At 43.6% G+C, this 19,167-nt stretch overlaps 1 protein-coding gene across 4 annotated transcripts in view; it reads right to left on the reverse strand.

The window, feature by feature from the left end:
- Positions 1–11,679: 11,679 nt before the first annotated feature.
- LOC105476220 (ETS proto-oncogene 1, transcription factor) overlaps positions 11,680–19,167 on the reverse strand; it is a 128,245-nt gene continuing 120,757 nt past the window's right edge. For all 4 annotated transcript variants that reach the window (XM_011731932.3, XM_011731933.2, XM_024791105.2 and 1 more), the window contains 2 exons: positions 16,407–16,525; positions 11,680–15,473 (listed from right to left, as the gene is read on the reverse strand). In XM_011731932.3, coding sequence (XP_011730234.1) covers positions 15,258–15,473; positions 16,407–16,525 — 335 coding nt within the window. In that variant the 3' untranslated portion in view covers positions 11,680–15,257. The remainder of the gene's footprint in view (positions 15,474–16,406; positions 16,526–19,167) is intronic.

The following is a 19,167-nucleotide window of genomic DNA, read 5'->3' on the forward strand; positions in this document are numbered from 1 at the left end:
GAATAGTTTCAGCCATTAATAAAGTTTCCTTTTTTTTTTTTCTATCACACACTCTGCCTCTCTGGGGACTCCAACTGCATGTTTATTCAGAGACTTAGAGTTGTCCCACAACTCACTGACACTCTGCTCATTTTTCTTTTCACTCTTTATTTTATGTGTGCTTTATTAAGGGTCATTTCATTGCTAGGACTTCACAGTGTTGAATCTGCCATTAATCCCATCCAATGTATCTTTCATGTCATATGTTATATAGCTCTCAACTGCAGAATTTTGACTTGGGTCTTTTGTATCACATTTGGCATGTTCGGTCTTTTCTCTAGCTTCTTCAACGTGTGAAATTGTTACTCTCTTTTAATTCCTTGTGGACTAAGTCTATCGTCTGTGTCATTTCTTGGAAATTTTCAACTGGCTGATTTTTTCCTTCATTATGGGTCATATTTTCCTGCTTCTTTGTATGCCTGGTAACTCTTTATTGGATGCCAGACATAGTGGACTGGCTGGATATTTTTGTATTCCTAAAAATACCCTTGAGTTAAGTTACTTGGAAATAGTTTGACCCTTTCGAGTCTTGCTTTTAAGCTTTATTTGGCAGGAACAGAACAGTATTTAGCCTAGGGCTAATTTTGCTTTACTATTGAGGCAAAACCTTTCAGTACTATACCTAATGCCCATAAATTATAAAGTTCAAGAACAGGCAAAACTAACTATGCCAAAAGAAATCAGAATAGTGATTGACGGTAGGGTGTGGATATTGGAATTTTCTGGTATATTGCTTATACAAATATACCTATTAAATTCATCAAACTGCTCAAAATCTGTGCATATCACTATTATATTCATTTTACCTCAATAAAAATCAAGTTTGGTATCAAATATATGTGTACATAATTCAGTGCTGAAAAGATTTATACTAAAATTTCAATAGTGAAGAATATCAGGTAGTTTTCTAATTGGCTTCTGAATATTTTCATGTTATGTAAATTTTCAATATATATAATCTTCTAAAAATACATAAAACTAATATTTAATGAAACCATTTAAAGGGGACTCTCTACCTTGTAGAATGTTTATTGGGCATTTGCCATGTATCAGGTCCTTTGAAAGTCACTTTATTACATGATTCTATTTAAACAATATAACAACTCTATCAAGTAGGTACTACCCCATTTGCAAAAGAGAAAATCGTGATTCAGACTTGTAGTTACGTGTCCAAGGACCCTCAATTTGATCTTAGGTCTGCCTGCTTCTGAAGTCGGTATTTTGATTCTAAGAGAATTAAGCCCTCAAGATGGATTTCTGATATTCAGAGAGTAAAGAATGCTTGGCAGGATGGAAGAATCCCAGAAATATATTACTGTCTATGAGCATAGGAATTGGCACATTGGATTCTGGGAGTTAACTGTTAAAATGGAAAAGTGAATTATCCAAATGTCAGAGTCACAAATCAAGCACAGTTAATCTGAAACCCAAGAAAGTCTGACCTGAGACAAGGAAAGAGGTGGGTGGCTCAGAGAAAATCCAAAAAAACAAAACAAAACAAAACTAGATCAAGCATGGTGAGAGAGGGAAGAAAAGTGTTCCTTCCTTATAACCTGTAGGCAAGTCATAAAAACAAGGGTTGTTTTGTCCCCTCTTGGAGTAAAACCTCAGAGACCAAAGTTCAACGCTGTCAGGTTACAGGAATGGAAACGGTGAATTCCCTGTATCAGCTGCCTCCAGCCCAGGCAAGCCTGACTCACAGGTTGGTCACCTGTTTGGAATGGGCTGCGGGAGAGCACACCCATGAGGCTGCCCAGAGAGCAATGGGCCACAGCAGTTTCCCTGTGAACTGTGTTCAGGTAAGACCCTGCAGTCAGACCAGATCACTCCTCTTTTGCTATTTCTTTGTAAAGAGAGTCTCTTTCCATTTCGAAAACGTACTCTGAGCTCTGGGCTTTAACAGCTTCATTTGTTTTCCTTCATCTCCCAGTTGACAACTGTGAAGGAAACACTCATTGATCAAGTTCTTTCAGCTTGGAATGGAGCCTCTGACTCCCAAAAATCTCTCCCAGGACCAACTGCAGGGGGGTAGTGGATCTAGGATTAAGGCTGGAGCCTGAAGCACTGCTGAGAATGGGGAGTCTGAGAGGTAAGGACCTCCATATGTACAAGCTGGTTGGTGCTCTCTCAGAGCCTGCATGAGGCTTTTTCCAGAGAATATGAATCCCAGTCTGAGCAGCAACATGGATCAGAGCTGGTAGTGGGGAAGATGGAGGTTCTCACGCTTGGATATCTTCAGCATCCTTCTTGTATCCTTGTGTGCAAAATGGGAGCCTGGGAAAGGAACTAGAAGAACTGAACGCCATCCCTCCAATACATACACACCGACTTTTTCCTCTTTTATAGCATAGCTTGGCTGTCCAAATGTTCTGGCAGAGACCAGGCTCCAGGCTCAGTAGGGGGTTCTAAGTTTCCATGGCTCATTTACTTCTGAGACCTTTGGCTCAGTTGCATAATGGGGGGCTAATTCCTGCCAACTGTGGCCCTGTTGTGTGATACCTTCTGACACAAACGTTTTTTGAAAAAAGATTGCTGGGAACTGGACTGAAACCAGCATATAACCGTTTGTTTCATACTGGTTAGGAAGCCACCAGGAAGGCCTACCCAAAGTGGTTTTAAACACATACACATAGTCCTCTCCTCTTAGAGCCAAGAACAGGCTGTTAGTGATGTGTTAGAAAATACAAGCTGACCTTCTCAGCCATGAGGGAAGCTCCCCAGGCCCACCAGCAGACTTTTGCCGAGAACGGGCTTCATCTTGAGCCCGCGGCTCTTTCCTAGCTTCCCGGCAGAAGCAAGGTTAGACTGGATAAGTCAAACACTTCTTGAGCATTGCTTACTACATGTCAAGTTCTACCCTAGACCCTCAATAGAAAGTATTTCACTGATCCTCACAATAGATCAGTGGGGTAAGTGTCACTATTGTGATTTTGAGGAAACTGAGACTCAGAGAAGTTACATATATTCCCAAAGTCACATAGTAAACTGAGTGTGTAAATTCAACTTGAATGGTAGAGTCAGAATTTAAACTCTGATTTTTACCGGTTGCAAACGTTGGGGTTTTCCCACCACCACCAGCAAAAATCTTGCTGGCCCTCAGCAGATATTCCTTTACAGCAGTCATTTCAAAACTTTTCTGACCCTATACTCCCATCGTAAATATTTTTAAGAACCACCTTCAATACAGGCATATTTATTTATTTATAAACTCCATGCCCTAGCTAATATCTGTTAGCATTGCCTGGTAATATAATACCCCAGAGCACTAATTGTCATTAATGACAATAAATATATATCCATGTTTAATGTAGTCTTCAAGATTTGGAAAATTTTTTGGCCAGATCTTGTGAAACCTAATTAAATTACTTTTTTTTTTAGCTTTAATACACGGCTGGCAAATAATTTGTTCCAGGAGTAGAAGAAATGATATGGCATTTTTCTTACCTTCTTGGGCCTGAATTGCTCCTATTGTCAACAATCTCCAGTTTCCTTACAGAAGCTATTTTAAGACATTTTTCCATTTTGTAAATGTGATTTGGTTAAAATGAGATAATATGGTTTGTAAATTGACTCGCTGTGTTTATGCAAGACCATGGAATACTATGCATCCATGAAAAGGGATGAGTTCGTGTCCTTTGCAGGGACATGGATGAAGCTGGACACCATCATTCTCAGCAAACTATCACAAGAACAGAAAACCAAACACCACATGTTCTCACTCAGAAGCGGGAGTTGAACAATGAGAACACATGGACACAGGGAGGGGAACATTACACACCAGGGCCTGTCGGGTGGTGGGGGGTCAGGGGAGGGAGAGCATTAGGAGAAATATCTAATGTAGATGATGGGCTGATGGGTGCAGCAAACCACCACGGCACCTGTTTACCTATGTAACAAACATATATATATATATATACACACACGTAATTATATGCGAAAAGAGAAATCAGGGCTCCAGTAGGACCTCCCCCACCCACCTTGCAGAACTTCACTTTCCTCACAGAGCTTCGCATGGATGCAAATGATTGGTGGGAGTCTGAGGGTACCGGGATCTATATATACATTCAGTATTAGTACACAGAAACGTAGTTCCCATTTTTAGATGGAAAGTACCTATGAATGGAAGCTCTAATGGTTTCTTCTCTCATCTCATGTTCTATTCTGTGCAGTTCCTGGAGCGGGCACTCCCCGCCTGGGAGACTCCTACCTTGCAGGAAGGAGTCACATATTCCTGAATTGGACCCCACTCAGATGCAGAAGGCTAAGATTTTGGATGAGAAAAGTGGGTCAGTGAATGGGGGAGCTGGTGGGTGGGGTGGATGGAAGGAGGTGCCCACTCTGGAGGGCAAGAGAAAGGCACGAAAGCATGGGGCCACACTAGGGCTGCGTTCTGGGCCATCCCCGGGGGACTCCTGCCTAGGGGAGGGGGTGCGTCGGCTGCAGCAGCCCAGTTTTCTGGATTTCTTTCCTTCTGAGTCCAGGTCTTCCAGAAGCCTCTCTCCTAAATGCTCAAATACCAGAGTAAATGAAAACACTCTGCGGCACAATGGTCCCTTAAGATTTGTTTTCCAAGATGGAAAAGAAAGGCATTTCAGCCCTTTCACGGATAAAAATAACTTGCTGTTGATTTTGAAATCCCTTTCATTTGTCTCCCACAGACCGGCCCCATACAATGGTACTTTGTGAGAGAGCTCGCTGCATGGGCCGGCCGGGCCCCCTGTCCTCCGCCTGCCAACGGGAGGAGACGCGAGGCGCTGGGAGCTCCAGAGTGGGCGAGGACCTCGGGCAGACCCGGCGTTGCTGTTGGACATCATTCAGAAGTCCCCGCTCAGCGGGGGCAGCCCAAAGAGCAAAACAAACAGAGCGAGGAGTAGTGGAAAATGCTGAGTCCTGGAGCTGGCCGGAACAGCGTTCGCCTTTCCACGCCCGGAGCCAGCCGCTCTGCCCACCTGCAGCTGCAATAGCAAGCAGGGCCGCAGCAGGCAGGGAGGCCTTGGCACCAGAGCCCGTCCAGGGCTGAGGGCGGGGAACAGACACTCCTCTCTCTTCAGACAGGCCCTCCAGAGTCCTCGCCCTGAAGGCTGAGGTCTTTTTCTTGTTCCAGGAGTCCAGTGAAAAAATAGTTCTCAAAAAAGGGAGAAAAAGACTTTCTTGAACTGTAGTTTCAGATTTACTAATAGTGTCCATTTACATAGCACTTACGAAATGTCAAGCCCCAACACAGATGAATTGGCAGTCACCGTGTCAGTCCTGCGAGGCTGGTACTGTTATCCCCATTTCACAGATGAAAAAAGCCAGGCACAGAGAAGTCAAATAACTTACCCAAGATCACAGTGCTCAACAATGGCAGGGCCAGGATTTAAAACCTGGTTTTAGATTTAAAACCTAGTTTACAGTCTTAAAGGTGGCTGCCTTTTCTCTTCAGCTTATCAAATTTCCTCTCTAGGAATACCAGATGTGAGACACAAAGAGAGGAGACTCAAGATGGAGAGTAAAGGGAATGAATGAGAGAGAGAAGAATCACCAAGGACTAGAATAATACAAAAGATTTCTTTAAAAAGCAGGAGGCCATCAGCCCAGGAGAAGGAGTGTGAGACCGAGGTACAGAAGTGGCAGGAAATGCTGAACTGGGGCTGGAAGGTGTGACAGTACGAGTCAGACAGACACCTGCTCTGTCCCGTGTCCGAAACAGGATTCCAGAAATAATGTGAAGAGGTTGCTTGGCAAAGGGGGCTCACACAGCTCTGGGGGAAACTGAGGATCAGTAGCTGGAGCAGAAAAATAGAGAAATGAACACCTTCTTTCTTTCCAATTACAGCCGCAGTGGAGGCAGATGGCCAGGGCTCCTGGGAGAGACAGATCCTGATAAGAAGAGAGGGCCTATGGCTGTCATGCAGGGAGGTCTGTCACATTCCTCTAACCCAAGAGTTCTTGTCCCCAGAGGAACGAGGAGAAGGAAGAAAGGAATGAACAAATGAACAAAGGAAGGAATGAAAAGAGAGAGAGACAGAAGGAGGGAAGAAGGGCTGAAAGGAAGAGGCTATTTCTTTCTTGTGTTTGGAAGAACAAGCTGCCAACCCTCATTAAATGCACAGGATTTAGAATTACTACACCTAAATTCGAATTCTGCCTCTGTCACCGGTTAGTAATGTGATCTCACGGAAATCGTTGAAACTCCCTTAACCTGAAACCCTATATCTATACAATGAGGACACTGGACTACACCTCTAAGGTTCTCTCTGGATCTGAAATCCACACTCTGATGATACTGAGACCAAGGACGGGGACTTTGATCATTGTCTTTGCATGCCACCCAAGGTCTACGCCCTTGCACAGTGCCTGCCACCCATCCACACCGACCAGTCACCCAGGGCTGGTGATTCTATGTTCTCCACACCTCTCTGATGTGCCATTGCTGCTCCCCTTGTACGCATCTCTTCTGAGCATGACAGTTTTCCAACTGGTCTCCCTGTTTCTACCCTTGTCTGGCTCTGATTCACGTTCTACTCCACAGTCAGAATGATTTTCCTAAGTACAGGTCGGATCATGTGACTTAGCCTGCTGGAAGAGCCTCAGGACTCCACGTCACTCTTCATACAGCCCACAGGCCCCTGGATCATCTCCACCCGTTCTTGCTGTCCTCTCCTCCCACCCACACACCTTTGCACACTGTGCTCTGGATCCATAAAACTACTTCCAGTTTCTCCATCAGTGTACACACTTTCTCACCTCTCAGCCCTTGGACATGCATTCCCCACCACCGGAACCTCTTTCCCTCTCCACTTAACTACCTGCTACTCACCTGCAGGCCACACATTCCTTCAGGTTAGGTTCCTCCTATGTGTCAAATCATAATGTTACTTCACTGGATGGTATTACCCTTTTATTTGTCTATAAATTGTAATTTACTAGAATCGGAGTGAAGGAAAAAGTGTTTACCTTCTTCCTTATGGTTTCCCTGCTACTGAACCCAATGCCAACCACACAGCATATGCTCAATGGATGTTTGTTTTCTGAATAAATTTGCTTGGTGGCTTCACTATGTAGGGCACCTTCTAGATATAACATCCTATAGTTCCATAAACTGAGATGTCAGTGACTCTGCATTTTCAGTTTCTGCAAACTGAGAAAGATAAGGCCTCCCACCACCCAATGATCCAACTTTCTTAGTCCCCCGTTCCCAGCCTAAGCACCATTATTCAGCAGATTCTTATGTCCATCAGAACTAATAGAAATAATTATCGTGATCGATACTGAATCAGCTAGAATCAGCTTTAAACCAGGATGCATTGCCTAGAAATTGGATTAAATTTAGCACAGCATGGGACTAGAGACAGTGCTGAGGGAAGAGTGAGGTCTGCATTCCAGTACCAGTGCCATCATTAATGAGGTGACATTGGGAAAGTCCTCTCGCCTTTCTAAACCTTGAATTCATGAATGCCTAATTGAAGAGGTTGCACCAGATGATCTTTAAGGTCTCTTTTGACTCTAAAATGTGAAATTTTAGAATTCTGGCATTTGCTCCTCATCTCATCGTTCTCTAGGCCATTATTGGGTTTAATTAGGAGACCATGTAAAGTATCATGGGACCAATAGGAACTGCTGAGTAATTATGCCAGGACAAGGGAGGGACTCTGAGACGATTCCAGGTACACCAGAATGTGTGGTCACTCTTATTTTAATTTTCTTTCTGGACTGGGCTTTAGGTTTTGGACTGTCACTTGTAGTTGCAGAAAGAAGGCTCTTTGGAATTTGTGATCAGGGCTCTGATCTGAGATTTCAGAGGCCACGTGCACGGGTTCCTAGAGCAGCTAACACATGCCACCATCATGCGCATGGCACACCCGGGCCCTTCCTGCTCTAGATGGGAAATCTGTGCTCAGAGTTAGTACAGCCTTCCATCCATACCCTGCTGAGTTCATACACCCACCCCAGCCTGCCGGTGTTCCATGATGAGCCAGTGAAGAAAACATATCCCCTTGGGCTCATGTGCACAGCTCTGTGCTATCATGATGAAAACTTGGCCATAGAGAAAACAGATATTTGAATGAAATATCTGTTACCCCTAAACACTGGTCATACTGGTCATTGTCTTCACCGTCATTCTTACCTTGTCTCAAATATGAATAAGCATCTCACATTACAGGTGCACTGGCTGCACTGTATTTGCAAACTTCCTTATTCCCATGGAAGGCAGAACAAATGGAACAAAGTTGGTCTACCTGAGAAGCAGATTGGCAGAGGGATTCCCCCAATTCAGTCACACTTGAAGTTTTGAACTTGCCTTCCCCTGAGATCTGTAAGAATAATGACTATTTCTGATGAACACAACACAGTTCCAAAACCATCTGGAAGCTCCCAGTCCCATCTCTTCTTCTAAAGTTAGGAATATCCTTGTTCCACAGAGGCAATCCCAGACCAAACCCAGCACTCATCATTAGCTTTTCAGGCTTGCGAAGACAGTTGCCACTTCTTTGAGTATACCTGGACATGTGCTATTTCTAGGTACATCTGGGGGACAGCCTTTGACAAGGTGTAAGAAGAGTCACAGCTGAAATTGTAGGTTTGCCTATAAAAAGGTTAAAAAGAGCCTGTTACCGCCCAGGGCCAGCGGCTCAGGCTGACCATGTGGAGTGGAGAGAGAAGGTCGTGACTCTCTCTTGAGCCTCACTAATTCCCACAAGAGCCTGCTGAAAGCATCCTTGTACTGTTAAGTTGTATCACATGGAATGACCAGGGCCGACCTGATATCAAAGCTCTGTAGAAATGCTGTGGTCCAGAGAGCACGAGAGCCTGAGTGGCAGGGAAGAGAGATTAGAGATAGGACTGTAAACTCAAACGGGCTTTGGGGATTGTGCAGCCTGTCACGAGCCTGGCTGGCCCTTGTTGATTTCCTAGGTTGCTGTGGGCAGATGATCATCGCTATCATTACTTTGGATGTCAGGACGTTGAGATACACCAGGCAATCTGATGCAACTGGCTTTCCCAGGGCAGAAGCATTTGCCAGGAAAGTAGAAACAGGGAGAGGGATTGGAACATTGAATAAACCAGGAAATGGCACTGACCAAGGGACAAAGAGGCCAGAGCCACTTTACCCCTCATTTGGGGTTCTAAATTCTCATCAAAGTTTTTTTTCCTCAACTTCAAACCTTGTGGCATTTTCACCAATTGATCAACAACTGCCTTTATCAGACTCCTTAAATCTCTGCCTCACTGCAAAAAGTGCCAGGAGGAATGCTTTTCTCTTCTGTTAGTTAGGTGAGGATTCTCACAGCATGGGGGCATCTCACAGAGTAAGGAGATGCCAGCCGCATGCCGAGCCAATATGCCCATAAATGCAAGGGCCAGGTCCTTAATCCAGCCACGAGGAGGGTCAAGGATCCCTGTATACAAGCCAGAGAAGGGATTCTGTACAACTAGAACTGCGTCGCAAGCCACCTTCCAGAGCAGCCCCTGGGGAAAAGCAGAGGTCAAAAAGCAGTACGGAAGTGTAAAGGCTTACTTACTGAAAGAAGACTTTGTCCTTGTCCCGTATTTGATGTATGAAATGTACCCCTTAGTAACCAGGCCTGTGGCTCCCAGAGCTGGTGAGCCATCAGCCAGCATCATCAAAAGAGACTTTTCAGAGTTCTAGGCCAGCAATACGGCGTCATGGAAAGAACGGGGCTTAGAAGTCAGATGGTTCTCTGATGAACCTGATGACCTCTTGTACTCTCTTCCACTGTAGGCTCTAGAATAAAATGAGCTTCATGCCAAATAAACCTGGAATGTGGATAGATATCTACACAGGGGTCACAAAATTAAATTCTACAGGGACAAGGCAGGAATGTCAATGTGTGGGCCTGGCCTATGAGAGATAAAATAGGAGACTGATATGCACCTAAAGGAAGCAGCTTCAGTTCAGTGCCCATGGTGGTTGCTGTGAAGCAATATGCTAGAATCCAAAGACATCCCATTACCCTACTACAGTACATTCTTCTCTTGGGTTTCCTACACTGTGAAGGCCGAAGTGCACATCTCTATGGCATGGAGGCAGCCTGTGTGTGACGTCTGGTTCACATTGTTTGCCTTATTGTACCCAAAGCACAAATCACAATCGTTTCCCTTTTTAGGTTAAAATAGTTACATTTCATTCATACACCTCTGCCGATCCGCTCTTTTTTCTTTTTGTCTTGGGTGCTGTAGCTTGCTCCAAAGTTATAGCAGTCGAGTCAGAATAGACTTGGTTCATTTTCTTATCCTATCACCTCCTGAGAGCTGTTCAAATCTACAGAGTGTGATCATCACCTCCACTTTCCCTTGTGTCTCCTTCTATCCTCACCCTGCCCGTCTTCCCAAATTGTGCAGTTGCTTTGAAAGATAGTCTCCCCTCCAGACCTCCACCATTGCAGCTTCAACCATGGTCTCAGCAGTATTGTTAAGAGAAATCACCAAAGCCCGGTTGCCTGAGGGTTCCTCATCTGAACTCTAGCTCCTAGTGGGAGAAGGGTAGGGCTAAGCTGATTTCATTCAAGTACATCTTGCATCTTTGACCCTGGTGAGCATTAAGTCAGGTACTTGGAGGGATAACAGCAACTTGGCACTGAAGGAAAGCTCTCTGGTTGAATCCTTGCCTGAAGCAGAAACCTATTCTCTGTGTGCTGTTTATTCAGAAGAGTTCAAATGTGGCCTCAGGTTGGCTCAGGAATTATGGCTTTGCCCGGGTTTGCAGTTGAAAACTAAAAACAAAATGTAAGGACCTGAAGCCATTTTTCCCAAAGTCTCCAGTAAATGTTAGTGGCTTGACCAGGATTCAGGGGCTGGAGGCTTCTTCGCGGCCAGTCCTGCTCCCTGACCACCAGACCACACAGTCCGTGCTTAACGTGTACTCAGCAAACCTCAAGCTCCAGGCCTGAAGAAACAGATTTTCCAAAAACAGAGCTCTCTTTGTGAACAATTCAGCAAAAATTCACTTTCCAGCTGTGAGCTGGGATTCATGTTGCAAATGTTGGTGTTAATTAAAAACATCCACCTTCTACAGTTTCAGCAACAAGGAATAAGCACCATGCACGATGTGTTCCTAAGCAATCCCCTCCAAAGCACTTATAAATATGATTTTATTTATGGCATGGGTTGCTAGGGGTTCTGACAGATATTATTATTCCCAATCTTCAGCCCCAGTGAAAGAGTTGGGGCCAAGGAGATGGATGTGAAGGGCCCAAGTTGCCACAGAGCAAAATTACTATCAATGGTGGACGCAAGAATACTGCTCCTTTCCCACAGGATCCACTAAAGATGTTCAACTTTCTGTATTCATATCAGGAACGGTACCTAGCTGAAATCAAATGTTTATCTGTTGAGTCATTAAAAATTTTCTTCACATGGCTCTTAGTCCTTCAGACATGAAGAAATTAGGTCTGACAAGGCCAGGGGCATTCTACAAAGGATGACAAAATATATTCAATGTTTGGGAGGTTTGATGACTTCCCTATATTCCTATTATAGTTCTCACCTTATTAGGAAATCTTTATCACCAACGGTCCTGAGCTAGTGAGATCAGAAAGACTAAACTGCATCCCTCTGTGCTTGCCTCTGGTTGGTTGATTTGTTCTGCTTTAATACATGATCCAGACAAGAAAGAATCAAGCCAAAGCCACAGCATTATGAATGAAATTCTTTGTTTTTAATTTCACACAGTTTAAAATACAATATGAAATCAGGCTACAGTATATAAAAAACTCTCCAGCAAAATGATGTGCCAGCATCAGCTACTAAAATAAACAAACAAAAAACTCCGCCATAAGAATTTTTTTGCATTTAAAAAAAAAAAAAACATCGACACTTACATCGCTACATCTCTAAGCTACCTCAGTTCTGATTTTTAAAAAGCACCTGCTTTTCCTTTTTTTCATTTTGCTTCTAAATTTTCAGCTTTTAAAAAATATAAATTATATGAAAATACAAGTTGGAAAATAGTCAAACACAATATAACATCTTTTTCATCCCTATACTTCTCAGCTTAAAAAAAAATGTATTCTTAAAAAAAAGTTCAATAACTGAGGCAGTATTCCTGATAATTTTATTTTAATATATACATTTTATATATGTATATGTATACATATATTTATGGTTCCTTGAAACTTCTTTGGAATGTAGGTAAGAGTTCAACAAATTTATATAGACCCCAACAGAGTAAGCGGCATGCACAGCATGACTAGAAGAGAGAAGGTGTATTTCTCACCATGAAGGTTAGGCAGGTTAATGCTCTAAAACCCAGAGTGTTCATCTCCAAAGTGAGGAAAAGCACATCTGATCTTTGAATGCTACCTCCGATCCCCACAGCCACAAAATCAGGGCTCTATGTAGGGAAGTCCCTCCCCAGAATGAAGAAGGGAACAAAAGTGACTCTGAACCCTAAAGCCAAAACCGACAAAGGTTAAGGCATCTCTGGGAAAATAAGGGTTTCACCCAGCTAGACCAGATTTGCCCATCCTTCCTCTGAAGTTAACATGTGTTTTTAAAAAGCATAAACGCAACATTTCCAGTGTATAAACCACCCACCACTCTTCCTGGGATGGTCTCTGGCCTTTGGACAAAGGAGAAAAAACATCTGGCCAGATCGACAAAGCTGTCTTAATTAATACACTATCTACAAATCCTGAAAATGGTGGACCTAGAGAGAAAGGGAATTTTAGCAAACAAGCGGGCGGAGGAGCACTAGGAGGCACTTTCTTATATCTTATCTGCTAGAGGAACTGCAGGAGTTACACTCACAGAAGGAGAGCTTCCAACATAAATTTAAGAGGAACGGTGGATGCTTTGAGAAAGTGATTTTATGCCTGGTTGCAAACAGCAAGCAATAATTGATACCCGGCCTTGGTTCTACTCTTACCCATTATTGAAATGTGGAAAGACTTACCTAGAAATCTCAGGTATTATTTCAGCTGCAGTTTTGCATGTCTGCAAACACACACACACACACACACACACACACACACCATTCACACACATGCACACATTCACACACACCTTTTGCCAGTGCCCAACAAAAATCACATAATCTAAGAGAAAACAATGTAGTCCAAACAGTTCCACCCAACACTCCCTGAGCAGCTCCTAAAATATTTTGAGAGCTTCATTAAGGCACCTGCATCCAAAAGATCAAAATAACACAGCTGGGATAATTCTGCCTTCGCTTTCCACATGGATGCTCCAATTCATCAGTATGGGTACACTCATGAATCACAGAGCTATGTTCCTGATAATTCTGCGTCTGCAAGAGGATCTGGGAGTAAACAACAATCAATTTTCTTAAAGATACACTAGAAAGTAGTTAGTACTTCCAATTTCTCATCCAAATCCCAAAAAGGGCCAGCCCTGAGAAGCTTACCTGAAATATGTCTTTCCTTCTCTCACGGAAGTCCAAAAACACCACCCCTCCTCCTCATCCTTTCAACGGGGCAACTATAGAGTGAGGGAGGTTCTAATTGTATTAGGCACTTTTCCTCACGAGTTAGATGTTGACTTTTCCCCCAAAACTCCATTTTCAGATTCCCCCTCACAACCAGCAGAAAGATGACTACCTTGCTTGACTATGTTTGTATTTAAACATTGGGGAAACTAAAAATCTATTCAAATCTCATGGACAACCTTATTCTCTTCACCGAACCGCCTTCCTTTGTTTCCTTTGCCTTCAAGTCATTCCTCTCTTCTGGAATTAACCTTTACTTACCCTGTGCCAAGACATCAGACCCAAGTATGAGGCCCTAGCATCACCTGTGCCATTCATTTTGCAAACACAGTCTCACCTGACATCCTACCGGACTAATTTAAATTATTCAAAGGAAAGCCTTGCACTTCTCTTCCAAAGACAGCCAAGTCACATTTTATTGAAATGCTCTCTTCATTTCCATCACTTCTAAACCTCAGCAAGTCTAAACTCTTCAACTTAGGTCATGTCTCAAGTTACTCTTTCACTCACCAATCAGAAAGCCATACATTTCTCTCTACTGAATAACAGAGTTGGGGGTGAGGGGTGCAAAAAATGGATGATTCTTGGAAAATAAGACATAAAAGAAAAATTACAGAGTGTTAGTTTGGAACGACATGCGTTCAGGACTTATTTCTTAAGACCTGAGGGGTAATGCCCATGCATACAGCTTTTATTCCAAGTCATCTATGCTACAGATATAGGACTAAGAAAGAACCAAGTCAATCTTCCTCCTTCGATCTCCTTTCCATGACTTCAACAGTGCTCCTACGTTTACTGTGGTCCAAAACCAGGGATGCAAAATACATTCAGTTCAAAGACTTAATGCTTCTTAGCTCAACATTAAGTCCAAACCCCGAGAATCCACTAATAACAAGTAAGTAAAGGGATGTACTAATATTTTCTTAATTGTAGATGACATTCACACACATAATTCCCCTGTACCCAAATCAGCATTAATTGTCCTTCTTATATAAGTCCCATGAATTTGGGATCCCTGATCTCAGTGAGAGCGTTTTGCTTTTCCAATGGGGTCTATATAAACAGTTTTCTTTCACTGTGACAGAATCCTCAGCCGGCAAATAAAAACAAACTTACATGATATTGCAATACTGAGACCACCTTAGAGCTTAAGACGATTTTTAAGAAAAAAAAATACTGGCACAAAATTTAATAAAATAAATTGTAACACAACAATGGTTTTGGCCCCTCCCCACTGAAGTCCATCTTTGTTTCAAAACTAGAGTGATACGTAAATAGTTCTCAGCTTTTAGTGCATCCCCCCCAAAACGTGTTTCATCCCACCCACCTCTTTTTTGCCCTCCCAGACCTAAAAACAAAAGCAAATTAATTGCCTTACATCAGTTTCATGAGTTCTGATGTGACAATGTCTCTTGCTAATGGGTCCACAACTCAAGACACTTTTTCATGGGTGATTTTTTTAAATGATTGGACACATTAGTCTTCTTTCTCTCTTAAGCCACAGCCTTCCAGTTTCTGAGAAGACCCTTCTCCCTCTCCTGAAAATCTGCTCAAGAATTTCTGGTCCCACCCACCCCACAAGTCCTGGCTTTCCTTTTCCAACTGCACACAATTGATTACAGCTGCAACTGACTTAGCTCCCACCCCTGAAGGTAAAAAATGAGTTCTGGAAAATAAAAAATAGAATAACAATTAAAAATTCAGAGTCCAACCAACATGGCTGTCCTTGGAAGGTCTCAGCAGGGTTTCCCCAGCCCCTTCAGTGCCATCACTCATCGGCATCTGGCTTGACGTCCAGCATGGCGTGCAGCTCCTCAGGGGTGTACCCCAGCAGGCTCTGCAGGTCACACACAAAGCGGTACACGTAGCGTTTCCCCGCTGTCTTGTGGATGATGTTTTTGTCGTAATAGTAGCGTAGGCCACGGCTCAGTTTCTCATAATTCATCTTAGGTTTGTTTTTCCTCTTTCCCCATCTCCTGGCCACCTGAAATTTAAAAAGAAAAATAAAAGAGGAGTAGGCAAAAATCTACAAGATAGACCAAATATATATGTTTGTATGCCTATGCTATACCCATTCACGGTGACCCATGATGCTCCAGTAAGATGATTTGAGATTCATGTACATATAGAAAATATTTTTCTGGCCTGTCGCTTCTGAATTCCATTTTTCACGGGTTGGGCGGGGATGGGAGTCACAGTGATTCTTTAAGTTGATGAAAACAGAGTGACCCTGAACTTCTGTGGAGTAGGATTAAATATTTGACTTTAAAAAATAAATGAAAAGCCACACTATACGCTCTCCTCTTTCCCCATATTATTAGTAAAATCTCCTTGCTTTGCAAGCATGAAATCTAACAGGCAAGTGTGAAGTGGAGGAGCTGAGCTGTCTTTCATCAACAGGAAGTGCTTCTTTCCATACCAGGGCACAAATATTTTCTCATGTCTGCCAGAACAAAGATGTTGTCTCTCTTCTTCACTGTTTTTTATCCTCAGAATTGGGCATGGCACAGAACCACTACTCCATAAGCATGTGTGTAATGAAATAAGAAACTAATGAGCCAATCTCCCAAGGCCTCTTGAACTGTCTAGCCCCTTTCACACTCACAGAGCCACGGGGCTAGGAAGAGGCTAAGTCGCAGGAGGCAGCTCTGTGGGTGATAACCGACCTACTGCCCGGCACATTAGTGCCTCCTATCAGCTAATCCTGTAAGACAAATGGGTAACATAGATATTTTCTCTATTTTCCAAATAATGAAACTGGGGCTCAGACAGGCTACCTAGCTTGCTCCGGGAGTGGCAAGTGGCAGAGCTGGGAATCGCAGTCCTGGAAAATGTCATACAGGTCCACACCACCCCTTCCAGGGGGTTCTCTCTCATCCTTCCTCAGCACAGTACTCGCAAGCCCCTCCTTCCTTACCTCATCTGGGTCAGAAAGTTTGAATTCCCAGCCATCTCCTGTCCAGCTGATAAAAGACTGACAGGATTTATCAGTGAGTAATTCCAGAAGAAACTGCCACAGCTGGATTGGTCCACTGCCTAGAAACACAAGCCATTGTGAATCATTACACCAGATACTCAGCACTCCTCGCAGCTAATCCCCACACACACGGCACTCCCACATCCCTCTTCTCTCAGCCTATCCAGCCAGGAGAAAATGAAGGCAACAGATAGTGCACATGTCAGAGGAAGTGTTATGAGCTCTAACAGATAGAAAAGACAAAGGCCTCCCTATAAAACAAAAGCATGGAAGAAAATGTGTCAAGTGCCTTATTTTGATTAACTTAAGGATTGGTTCATTTTTATTGCTAAGCAAATTCTAGAAAGAGAATACTGTGCCTATCCTCTGGAGTATTCTAAGGTAGCATCATCTTTTACACCTTCAAAAACTAAGTCGTTATTTTTGCCTTCAGAAGTAAGAAACATATTAACGAAGGAATGAACGTCTTTGCCACTTCTGAGCAGAAGTTATGGCTCATAAGCACTGCTCTCTGGTAGGCAGCCTGTGGCCCCTGATTTGTGAGGAAGAAGGGTCACTATCTTCGGGCCCTCTCACAAGGAAATAGATGTTAAATATCTGCTCAGTCATAATATTTCTCTCCACTGCCACCACCCTCCCTTCCAGTCCACTTACAGGAAAGCACCCAAACTAAAAAAAAAAAAAAAAAAAAAAAAAGGCATCATTACTATTTGAGGGATTAACTTTCCACCCAGGAAATCCTCAGAGGTCAGATGGGGACTGCCTCAGAAATTCTACATAGGTTCAGTATATTCTAAATTACACATGTGCACGCACACACACACACACACACACACATACTTTTCTGTCTTAGCCATCAATACCCTGACAGTCAATTTATTCTATGCTAAAAGGTTTATATTCACACCGATTTCCATTCAGGATAACTTTCTCACTTGAAATGACAATGTCACCAGGGATTCTTAATTTATAGGTGTAGGTGGAGAGACAAATAGGGGTTCAAAAGTCCGTGTTGCTTGTTACATGTCTACACTGTCCCTTATAACATAAACTGGGCAGAGCGGGACTGGGAAAGAACCAGTCCACATCTCTGGAGATAGCCCAGGAAGCTCCAGCTCATCCAGGAAAGCTCTGCTCACTAAGGCTCTAATTTTTCACCGGAGTTGCAAATTTGTCTGATCCAAAGTAAACTGAGATTTAACAGGAAACAAACTTTAGGTTCCCCCTCAATCTAAAAAAGAAATTGCCTTCATAATCTATAAGGGTAATGTCTTGTGGAATCTCGTATTTGTACAAGACATGTTCACATGCATCATTGTGCTTGCTCCTAAAATCCGCACCCAACCCTCTGTTGTCAGGAGAAGCACAAGCGGTCTTTCGGCTTCCTTTCTGTTGGCGCGGAAAAGGTGCTCAGCAAAGTACTGTGACTTTGCTCCGAGCCACAGTTAGCGAAATGATGGTGCTGGGTCTAGTACCCAGGCCTTTAGACTCAAAGGACCAGGGCAACCTCCAGTGAAGTAAAGAAACAGCTACTGACGCGCGCTATCATCGCACAGCCAAAGGAAGTCCTCTTCCAGTAACAACTTCCTAATGGTGGTTTCCAAGGCTCCTCCTCAGCACTTGCCACGCTGAATATGAAAACATGGAATAGCTCTATCTCCTCTTTCTGAGAATGGACCATTAGCTCTTTAAAACCATCTTGCAAGAAATACCTTACATGTATTCCAGAATAAAATGACTCAGTGAATGCCTACAAAATAAAGGAACATTCGAACAACAGCCCAGAGGGCTGCACTGGTAAAGCCCTAGCTTCCTCTGTTTCTACTTTCATTCAGTAAAAACCATTTTGTATTCAACTCAGGGACATTTGCAGGTTTCTTGGGAGTTGCCTAAAGGCGTGAGCTACTCATTCTCTGCCTGGGTTCACAAAACTAACCGTGACATTCTCAGAGGAACCCACTGAGAAGCCATCCTAACAGACACAAAGAGGTAAAACAGTAAATCGCTCTCCAGAAATGCAGCTGCCAGAGCCGTGGTCACAGCATAGGTTTCTTGGAGAAACTCACAATAACTCTAGAGACTGAAGAGAGACATGAAGGAAACCCACCTACCCCAAAGCTATGTAAAAGAAGCCTCGGAGGAGAGGGGTTTGCTTTAGATCCTGACCGAGAAAAACGAAGGAGTACTATGACTGATGGAGCACCTACTGCGCTGCAGACACTGTGACACCCTGCACTCGTTTCCTTCATTCCCCACAATAATTCTGTGGGGTGGATGCAACTGTTGTGCTATTTGTTTCTACCACTTCACAGCAGAGAAAACTGACACACTGCGAGGCCATTTAGATCAGCAGTGGAGCAGCCAGGACTGGAACCCAGGCAGCCTGGCCCCAGATTCTTCATCTCAATGCTACCGTTGTCCCCCTGGACATGACGGGGCCAAAGGCCTGGCATCTAAACTGCCTGACTAAGTGCAATGTTGCAAGGGATAAGGGGACCTGACTTTAAAAACTCTCTCCCCGACTTCTCATAGCAGTTGCAGGACATGGGATAGCCAGCGGTTCTCCCAGTCATCTGACCACCAGTGGCTGTGCCAGCCCCCGCCACCGCCTGCACCTCCACAGGTGATGTTTCCAGCATCCTCTTGTGGCAGCCGTTATGTTATGTTACTTCATTGTTTCTTCTTCCCGGTGTTCACCTTA

This window comes from Macaca nemestrina, chromosome 12 (genome assembly GCF_043159975.1).
Source record: "Macaca nemestrina isolate mMacNem1 chromosome 12, mMacNem.hap1, whole genome shotgun sequence".
In the NCBI taxonomy this organism is placed as follows: domain Eukaryota; kingdom Metazoa; phylum Chordata; class Mammalia; order Primates; family Cercopithecidae; genus Macaca; species Macaca nemestrina.